Source organism: Haplochromis burtoni, unplaced genomic scaffold, assembly GCF_018398535.1.
Source record: "Haplochromis burtoni strain Fernald_Lab_line unplaced genomic scaffold, NCSU_Asbu1 Contig_111, whole genome shotgun sequence".
NCBI classification, from domain to species: Eukaryota; Metazoa; Chordata; class Actinopteri; order Cichliformes; family Cichlidae; genus Haplochromis; species Haplochromis burtoni.
The window spans coordinates 1,844,626-1,854,686 of NW_024582472.1; the positions used below are offsets into that span (position 1 = coordinate 1,844,626).

A 10,061-nucleotide genomic window follows, 5' to 3' on the forward strand; every position below is an offset into this window, starting at 1 on the left:
GATATCTCTTCTTGGTCAGTTTTCAAACTCTTTCTATCAGTCTGTGGCTTCTTCCTTTAACAGTGGGGGTGGTTTGGTGGTTAGCACTGTGCTTTTTGCCTGTAGTTTGCATGTTCTTCCTGTCTCCATGTTCTTTCCAGGTGCTCCAGCTTCCTCCCATAGTTCAAAGACATGCACAGGGTAACAGTAATGGCCTAAATTGGCTGTAGGTGTAAAAGTGACCGTGAATTGTTGCCTGTTTTCTATGTTAGCACTTCGACAGATTGGTGACCTGTCCAGGATGTGCCCTGCCTCTCACCTTATAACAGTTGGGACAGGCTCCAACTCCCATGTCACCCTGAAGTGGACAATCAATATTTTACGTTTTTCCAAGTCTTTTAGTTCAATACATGATGTTAATTTGTTAAATATGTTGACGAATGCTTGTAATTATTGAAATTTTAACATAGATGATTATTAAGCCATTTTTTAACCACGTTTTTATCTTTAGCAGCCATAAGTAAACATATAAACTACATTTCACAACTTCTCTGTTCGGTTGAGAAATTAGGGCTTTCCACATTTACTCGGGGGTCACTCTGGTGACTACACAAGTAACCCTGTTGAACTGGTTAGTAGAGCAGATAAATCTTTTTCCAACAACATTTTAGAGCCCTGCTCTCACTCAAACTTCGGATATGTAACAATACTCACACAGAGTAGCAGAGTTTCTACAGAAACAAGATAAGAACCTACTGTTGCATTTAGGGCTCACTCCACCCTTCTCCAAACATTTTAAATTCGGCCAACATGCCAAGCAGAGCATCAATCATCCCTATAATGTGACTTTGGCCCTGTTCTCTGTAATATCCAGATACAGAGAGTCACGAATCATGCTCACTGCATTGTGACTGCAGCTCACCCCAAAAGAATCACAGAAAACAGACAAAATCATTAAGCACAGATAACTGTCTTCTAAAGAAGAAAGTTTGCATGTTTAACTGGTTAATCCTATAATCAAAATGTATATCCTTGCTGTTTCAACAATGGCAGGAGAAATACAAAAGAAGTGATGCAACATGTAATACTGACTGTCTGTGTTTAGTCTTTAAACTATGCTGCCAGCAAACAAATAAATGAAATCGATTTAGGAAGAAAATAACAAAAACAAAACAGTGTGCATGCAAGAGATGAACCACATGATCATTATCATTTTTCTACTTCAGTTTCATGTCATTAAAAAAATCTTAATGTTGTGACAAACAGTTGTAATTAGGTTCTTCTTCAAAAATCTGGCTCTGTATAAGAAAGATGGTCGATGTACAACAAGATAACTTTGGTTTAAAGTGACAAATTTTGTGGGTTTTTACAGCTTTGTGTGAGACTGCAACCACATCTTTAGTGAGATTAAAGAAAAGTCATTTAATTTAGTGTATCTCATAACATTTTACTCTACTACATAAACGCTACAATATAAAATTGGGAATTTCAACGATAATAACTAAAAGAAAATCATCATAACAAATTAAAACTTTATTTCAGATCTTCTGTTTAATGTGTTTCACTAAACAATCTACCAGTAAAGTGAAACTTTTGCAGGGAAAAGTATTAAATAGGAGTTTTACAGTGAAAAAACATATTCTCCATCATACGGGTTTAATTTAATCAGAATTCATGGACAACATAAGCAAACTACCCATAACTGTCCTCTGATCCTGAGTCAAATGCTGCTGAATCCTGATTGGTGCACAAGAGTATTTGCCCTTTGCAAAAGTGAGACTCGCCCACTTCAAACCAATGTATAAAGACCGCAGACAAAACTGCAAAAACAAATATCTCTCATGTGAAATTACCACAAGGTGTAAGATTAGCACAATATATTTTGTTCGGGTACTGCAGGACTGCTTTCCTCAGACTCTGAGACAGTAAAAAGCATTCCTCACTCATAAACTTGCATGTGCACATTTGTCCTTCGACAAGAAGAATGACTCATACTAAAAATGCACTAAGACTCATATTTTGGAGACTGAGATGACCTTTTAGTGAATCGTATCAGATAAACAAAACTTCAATAGGCAAAACAATGTGTAATAGTATTAAGAATAGAGAAAAAAGGGCAAAACCAGACATATGGCAGACAGCTGTGCATTTTACATTAATAAATTATTCTGTTCAATAGACCAATCAGGGGTTTCATACATTTGTTTTGATATTAGAAAAGTTGGAAACTGAGAGAAAATATACATTATTTTCCTTTAAAAAAAAAACTGTTGAGAGCACAAGTAGATCTTGTGTGAAAAACTTGGGAAAAAAATGATTTATGTGCCAAGTGTGTGAGAATTGTCTATCTTTCATAACTTCATTGACTACAGGCCAGTACGTTACACAAGCATTGTTATTGGGTTATGACAAAAGGACCCCACCTCAATATCGGGTGCTTCCCAGCGTTCCTCACTTTAAATTAGACTTTGCCCTCATGTGAACCTTGCTGCACGTCCACTGCGAGTGGACAACAGACGTCATACGTTGTTGACATACTAGCTATAAAACAATCCTCTGGGGCCTACCGAGTCTAATGACTTTAACATGTGCTGCAGTTTTTTTTTGTTATGGCATTATGCCGATTTCTTATTGTTTGTATAGTAGCAGTGGTGTGAAATCATTACATCCACAAAGCTGCACAGGATGCAACAGGTGACCCATCATCAGATGTTTGCATTGTCAAGAGGCTGCTGTGCATTTCTTTTTGCCAGATCTTCAAGGAGGAAATTCTGTACAGTGAGCGGGGGGTGGGGGGAGGCGAGGACAAAGAAATGAGAAGTCACATATGTAAAATAAACTTGTTGCATAGTGCAAATTATTTTAACGCTCACTTCCTTTTCTCTCTCAGGTTGCCTCTAACAGCCTGTGGACTAATTTCTATGGAAAGAAGTAGTAGAAGATCATCAGCAGAAATCCAATCCAGTCTGACGTGTATGGTCGCTCCACAGCGCCTTGATGAAATGCCTCTGTTTTGCTCTCCTGCAGTGCCAAACATGCAAAATACTAACTTGGAAATGTGACCCACTTATTGCTGAAAAGAAAAACCATCTCCCAGCAACACTGACCACTAATGTGGGTTCTGATTTTTTGCTCGCCACACACATGATCAAGGATGCAAGCCAAGGTTTGCTAGTGAGCTGTAATGTGAGGTGACTAGCACATGTTATCTAACAGAAGAAAGCCAGTTTTAAGCATATACAGCGTATACAGCATGCTCACCATGATGTCACCCATGTTAGTGGCAATAGTGAAATCCCAATAAGAAGCCTTGAAATGAGATGAGTTCTGACTCAAAAAATGTTCATAATTTGCCAAATGGTCTTAATGCTCTATTCAGTATGACTAGCAACTAGAGTGTTTGCTGAGTTCAGAGAGCAAGCATTTTCAAATATTTTCAAAGGTTTCTCATGTGATGTCATGCGCACATTATTGAGATTTTTCCATGATAATGGACATGATATAGCCACTGGTTGCCAGGGAAAAAGTAACTTCCCAGTGAATCCCAACAGTGGTTCACTGCATTCGCTGGGGGAAATCAATTGCAAAGTAGCTCCTGGACCAAAAACCTCCTTGGCTTTGAGTGATAGCAAATTTACACTCTTTCCTGTAGTTTTTCATGTTTGTCTGCTAACACTCACTAAGTAATAGCTGATTGGTAGTAAAACCGGAAATGGAGAACCAATACAGTCACAAGGAGGTTTATGCTTGTGATAGTTGGGTCACTAGGGAAAGATATGGGTCACTGACCATCTTTAGGCCAGTGCCAACAGCTGCCATCAGCTTCCAGCAACCACTTGCAACTGGCGAGGTAGTTCTTGTTTTTTCCTCATTGCATCCTGCCAAATGACCATTGACCAGCTTTGATTCTACACTGTCATTATATTTGTCATGCCCAAAATGGCTGACATGTTTATGTCAAATGGTTGGCGCTCACATGTCTGCAAAAGCTCTATATAAACAAAAGGTTTTCTGCAGCCACAGGGCTCACCCCCTGGTGGCCACTGAAAACACTGCAGGTTTAAGGGACTTTAGTGTTGGCTTCAGTTTTCAGACATGGTAGGTTTGTCCTTCGTTTATACTGTGCATGACTTTTTCCAGTAAATCATATTCGGCCAAATGGCAGAAGAAACAAGAGTTAGTATTGTCAGTGCATTCAAACAACTCTGTGACACTTTTCTTCTGGCTAATTAAAAGTAAAACTAGTTTGCCTTTTAGTTTAGACAAGTGGCTAGCGTAGAAAATTACTAGTAAATAAGGACTAAATAAAACAAATGTTATTTATATTGAGACTGTTACAAAAAAACATTTTAAAGGTTCATATATCATGTAAGCTTGCCGTCTACAAGCAATACAAAGGTGGTGTTGTGAGCCAGATAGCTAAATAAAAAGCCAGTTAGCTGCACAGCATGTAGGCAAGCTAATGCTGACAGTTTTGTCACCAAATTGACTTTGTTGTCATTACAGTCTACTTTCATATAGGTATTCCGATGGTTTCTTAGTTGCAGGAAAACATACCTTATTGGAAATGCAGGTAACAAATCAAATTCAAAATTCAAATTCAAATTTTATTTGTCACGTACACAGTCATACACAGTACGATATGCAGTGAAATCTGTCATTAACCCCTGATGACTTTTTTTGGTCTATATGTTGACTTTAGTTCTTGAACAGCAAACTAGACAAAATCTGTCATCTAAACTAAAAGACCCACTTTATTGCTTTTGAATCACAGCGTTCATCTGATTGCTCAAAATATTGACATTTTAAATGTTTGAAATTCATTAATGAGTTATTGTAGAAATATTAGTAAAATATTAGCAAAAATGACGATAAAACACACAGCTGCTGAGTAGATTATCAACACTGGCGATGCTGAAAATTTCAAGAGAAGTAAGATATACCACACATCAGGACAAACAGATGTTGGCAATCAGAATTCTGGAGTGCACCTTTATTCATATACAGGCTTATAATATTATAAGTAATATATTTTTTTATGAAGTATTGCCTCATTTATTGCTAGTTTACAACATCTCTTTTCTTTTATCGCGACACTGTTTCAGTTGGGTGATATACAGAAATCAGTTTTTGGCTTCACACTAAGTAAACACTCCAGGAAGCATCGTTGTTTGCCACTTCTCATTTCGAGGATGAAAATGGTCCTTTCAGATCATCTGTCAAACATCACTGTCTTTGATAAAAACCTCATAGTGTTCACATGGTCAGAAACTGGTCAAAACCCTCCAAAAACACGGTCACATTATCATTAAAGAACCTCTTTTCTCTTACAGCTTGACCAGCCCACTTCAAGCTGACCCTGCTCCATCTAGTAATTACAGTTAACGCAGAGAGCTTCTGAAGTGCATTACACTGACAATACAAACTGAGACAACCAGGGTTGCTTTTTAAGTGATCAATAAAAATTAAGAGTCATTGATTTTGTGGAAACCTTTACTTTTGTTCTTTTTGTTCCCCTCTCTGAAGGTGTTTGGAGTAAAATCTTATATATATATATATATATATATATATATATATTAATATTATATATTTATATATATTATATTATATATATATATATATATATATATATATATATATTATATATATATATATAATATATATACACACACACATAAACAAAGGGATATATTTTTGACGTCGATGCTGTGAAATCTCTAGGGAACACATTACTTCAAGCACAGAAAGAAAGATAGAAAGCATTTCAAACATTTAAAAGTATATTTTGTTATGAACACACATAAAGAGTACAAGTACCCAAATGGTAGTTAAACATCTGTCAACAAAACTTTCTTTCTACAGAAACTCAATTTTATATTGCCATGTATCAGGGGAGCTATTCATAAACCACATTTACTTATCAGCTTAGCCAATCAAACATGAATGTTTACATCATCATATTCACACAACAGCCAAGGCGTTAATCGTCCTCCATGACCTCAGGGAACCCTGAAGTGAACGTGGCATGTCGTAACATGTTGCCATTTTAACATATTTAGAAACAACATAAAACATCATATAAATGACTGCAGTTAAACAATAAAGCCTCTTAAGTATCCCTGTGGAGATGCAAGCAGAATGAGGTGTGTGATCGGTGCTGGTTGTCTGTTTGTCAGTAAGATTACGTAAAAATGACCAAGCTAAATTTCATGAAACTTACAGAAGAGGTGGAGCATAGCCAAAGGAAGAAACCATAAAATGTTGGCACTGCTTCAGTTCACTTTCTTTAAAGTGGACTTGGTAGAGGATGTGCTCTGCACGTCCCTTCATTGTTCAAATGTGTAAGTAAGCATAAGAATAGGTATCTGACTACCGATGCTTTTCAATCTTTTCCACAAAGAGTACAGTACTGCAGAGTCCCTTAAATTCAAGTGTTTTTGTTTGTCATTCAGTTTGATTAAATTACCTCAGAGTTGCTGAGATTCAATCAAACTTTAATATTGTCTCTAAACTACTGCCAATTGGGCCAGTAACATTATATTTAATTTCCTGTGGTATTTCTCAGCCTAAAAATGTCAGTGCAGGTGACAAACATGGCAGCAGATCAACAGAAACCATCAGTCAGGGATAAAAAAAAAAAAGTCAAGAAAGAGCTGCCTCTCTAGTTTACTAAGTAGCACTGTGATGCTGGGAAACATGTCATCAGTACTAAGTTTAAGTGTTGGAAGTAAAACTGTTATTCTAAGCAATGAGGGGCTTTCTCAGCACCAAATCATGGGTTCACTGCAAGGCGCTGTAAAAATACTGTGTAGATTATTGGATCATTTTCTATCGTTGGTATCGGTGGAGGAGAAGCATCACAAAACCCTTTCTTTGGAGGAGACCAGTGCCAAATGCTTGAGGTGAACAAAGTTATATCAGCATGTTTCTTTTCTGACAGGCAATAGAAAGGTGTCCAAGAAAGAGCTGGAGCATTACTATCCTGCAGGGTATGAGTGAAACTTTGTGGTGGGACTGTTTAAGTCTGGGGGTATTTTCTCAGTGCTTTGCTTAGACATTTTTACAAAGTCTCCTTCATCACGATCAAGTGGTCTATTCTATGACGACATCCTCCGCCTTCTGCTTTGCATTACTGCAAAACATGATTCGTATTAGTGCAAATATAAGATACCCCCAAAACAGTTTTAATACAACTTGAAGAGTAGTTGTTAACCTCACTGAACTATTTCTGGAGGAAATCATGTTTGTTAGAATATCCCCAAAATGTATGGCGTCACTTAAATCTGTCATTAAGCAGAAGGACTTCATCTTTTCACTGAAACTTTTTAACTCACATAATAATAATACTTTTGTACCCCAACTGTATATTTTTATGAACAGTATTCACTTATTTGCTAAAGCGCTGAACATGCACTCTCTAAAAGTATGAATAGAAATCTTCTGGGTCTAATTATATGCTTTAAACTCTAAATAGACCTTAAATTTCTGTAGAGCAGCATTTCCTATATCCTATAGGATCACAAATAGATTTTTTTCCCATTCTGATAATGCAAAAAAAAGTATACCACTTAAACCATTTTAGAAAAATTAAGAGAATTTCTACATGACTAATTATTACCACTGCAGACGTCATTAAACTCCTTACGTTGCAATCAACTCTTATACATGGAAGTGTGAAATCACTTCCATGTATAAGAGCTGATTGATGAAGTGGCCTCAAAGCTGTGACCTTTATATCCAAACGAAGAAATTCAGTTAATTAGCCGGTATTCGCTGTTTTTTTTTCTTTTTTTTCTTGAATTAATGCGCTAAATCTACATTTTCCTGTGAGAAAGGAGGTCTGCTGGTCCAGCGTGCAGCATCACATCCTGTCTGACTAAACTGGGTGTAAACTCCGAGTCGAGGCGGGGAGGAACGGCAGAACTGTGAGACTGTATGGGAGGGTCACTAGAGCCACTGGTTTGTCCTGCAGAGTGAATGAAGTTGGATTATTATTATTATTTTTGTGTTGAATGCAGAAAAACAGAAGGAAACCCTTGGGAGAACAAAAGAAACATGGTCCCCGGAATTATTTGGATATTTTACCTGTGATGTTTTGGAAAAACTTTCATCGGACGATGTTTTCTCTGCTTTTGGGAGGTTTTCTATGTATGAAGTATATGTTTTTATGTTCCCATAGGCCCTCTCGCCTCATTTTACTGCCTCCAATATTTATACCGTAGCTGGTAATTAACATAATCTTGCATTCGTGTTAATTTCGAGGAATGAAGGACAACACGAAGTCCGGATTGCCACCCAAACGCAGATTTTTTGGCAGTTTATGAATGCAGCTGTAATCACGCAGGGGAGCCTCAAGTACTTAAATGGGTCCATCATGAGAAAGAGACAATCAAGCTCCTTTATGTCTCAAGATCAGCTGCAGTTTCGGCACATTGTCTGTTATGAATAGACCGATCTCCAATTGAGCCTCTTCACTTTGAGATTTTTCGATTTTCGATTATACGGCTATTGAAATTAGGATGTGCCGCTTTTTTCTCTCTCTTAGCTTGGTGGCTTGGTTGCCTTTTTTTTGATTGACAGATGAAATTGACACTCGGGTTGCCTCTTATCAAGCGAAGCATTTCAATCTACCGCTAATTGCAGATATAGTGCCATCCTTTCTTTTCACTGCGTTTGATTGCATGGGAATACAGCCTCCTATCGTGCACAAGAGGAATGATCGATCATATATAGTTTTTCCCCTCCTAATTGCATCAAAATTTCTTTTGTTGCCAGGGTTTAAATGCAGGAGAAACTGTTATTCCTTGTTTTGGACCGGATATAGTGTGGGTTGGGGCAGAGATGCGTAATGCGCAGAGCAAGCTCCATCTCTTCTCCAAATAGGCAGCCTTCAAGATCCGAAAATGGTGAGTCACAAACATCTGGACGAGTTTGGTTTTCAACCTTTTCATTTCTTTGTCTTTCATTCACTCTCCACATTTTATTTATTTATTTTCGTAACGGGATAGAGTTAATTTGGCGGAAGCGCAGGTTTAATCGGGAGGAGATGGAGCGTAAAGACGCCAAAACTCAGTTTATTCACTTTCCTTTTGCGGTTGGAGTTCACACATTGCAACGGTTCTGGGCTGAGATACAGATTCATGTAATTTTATGCAACTTGAAATTGCATGTTGTATACAACATATACGGGTAAATTATTAGTAAATATACACAGAAATAGTTAGCACTCACTAGCTACCAGATCGAGTTTTTTGGGGGGGGTTTTTTGTTTTTTTTTATATCAATGTTTTTTCCTGGACTGGATCTTCATGTTGGCACCACGTCTCTGGTTAGGATTTACATATTTCACTGACGTTTTATTTTATTTTTAAATCTACAAGATGCAATGAAATTGTATTTGCTATAAAAGTGATTTATTTTATTTTATTTTAATTTAATTTAATTTATTTTGTTGTCTTTGCGCAGTCTAAATCGGAGGTGAAGAAGGAGTCTGGGGAGTCCAGCCCGTCGGAGGCCGCCTGCCTCTGCCCTCCTCCGGCGGCAAAGAACCAGTGCGCGAGCTGCGGCATGGAGATCCAAGACCGCTACCTACTGAAGGTGCGAAATTAACCCATAATAAATCCTACAGTGAGAAGTAAGATTTGTTTTGTTTTTGTTTTCTTTATTTAAAGCGTAAGCTTCTCTTCACATCCCTGTCTTCAGGAAATCACTGATAATGACCGAAATGATCATTCTGCAAACGTTTCCTGAGGTTGCTGTCCATTTTTCTTCATGTCTGCCTTCTTTTCGAAAAAAATCCCAGTTAGTGTAGAATTCCACAGAAGACTGTACAGAACTGGTCAAATGCTTTTAGTTTTAGTTTTTTCTAACGCTGTTTAATTTCTAGTTGAGCATCTCGATTAAGAGAGCTATCGGAGTGTGATATGTCAGTGTGTGTGTGTGTGTGTGTGTGTGTGTGTGTGTGTGTGTGTGTGTGTGTGTGTGTGTGTGTGTGTGTGTGTGTGTGTGTGTGCATTGATTTATGCTCTAGATGCTCTAAATAAAACAGGTTTAACGGTGTACTGGCTTCACTACTGTTTAAT

General features: G+C 37.6%; 1 protein-coding gene across 4 annotated transcripts in view; it reads left to right on the plus strand.

The window, feature by feature from the left end:
* The first annotated feature begins 7,892 nt into the window (after positions 1 to 7,892).
* lhx6b (LIM homeobox 6b) overlaps positions 7,893 to 10,061 on the plus strand; it is a 9,533-nt gene continuing 7,364 nt past the window's right edge. Inside the window, exons 1-3 of one of the 4 annotated variants that reach the window (XM_042223453.1) lie at positions 7,893 to 8,127; positions 8,755 to 8,885; positions 9,445 to 9,576. In XM_042223453.1, coding sequence (XP_042079387.1) covers positions 8,883 to 8,885; positions 9,445 to 9,576 — 135 coding nt within the window. In that variant the 5' untranslated portion in view covers positions 7,893 to 8,127; positions 8,755 to 8,882. The other 3 variants (XM_005928825.3, XM_042223452.1, XM_042223451.1) reach the window with 3 other exon arrangements.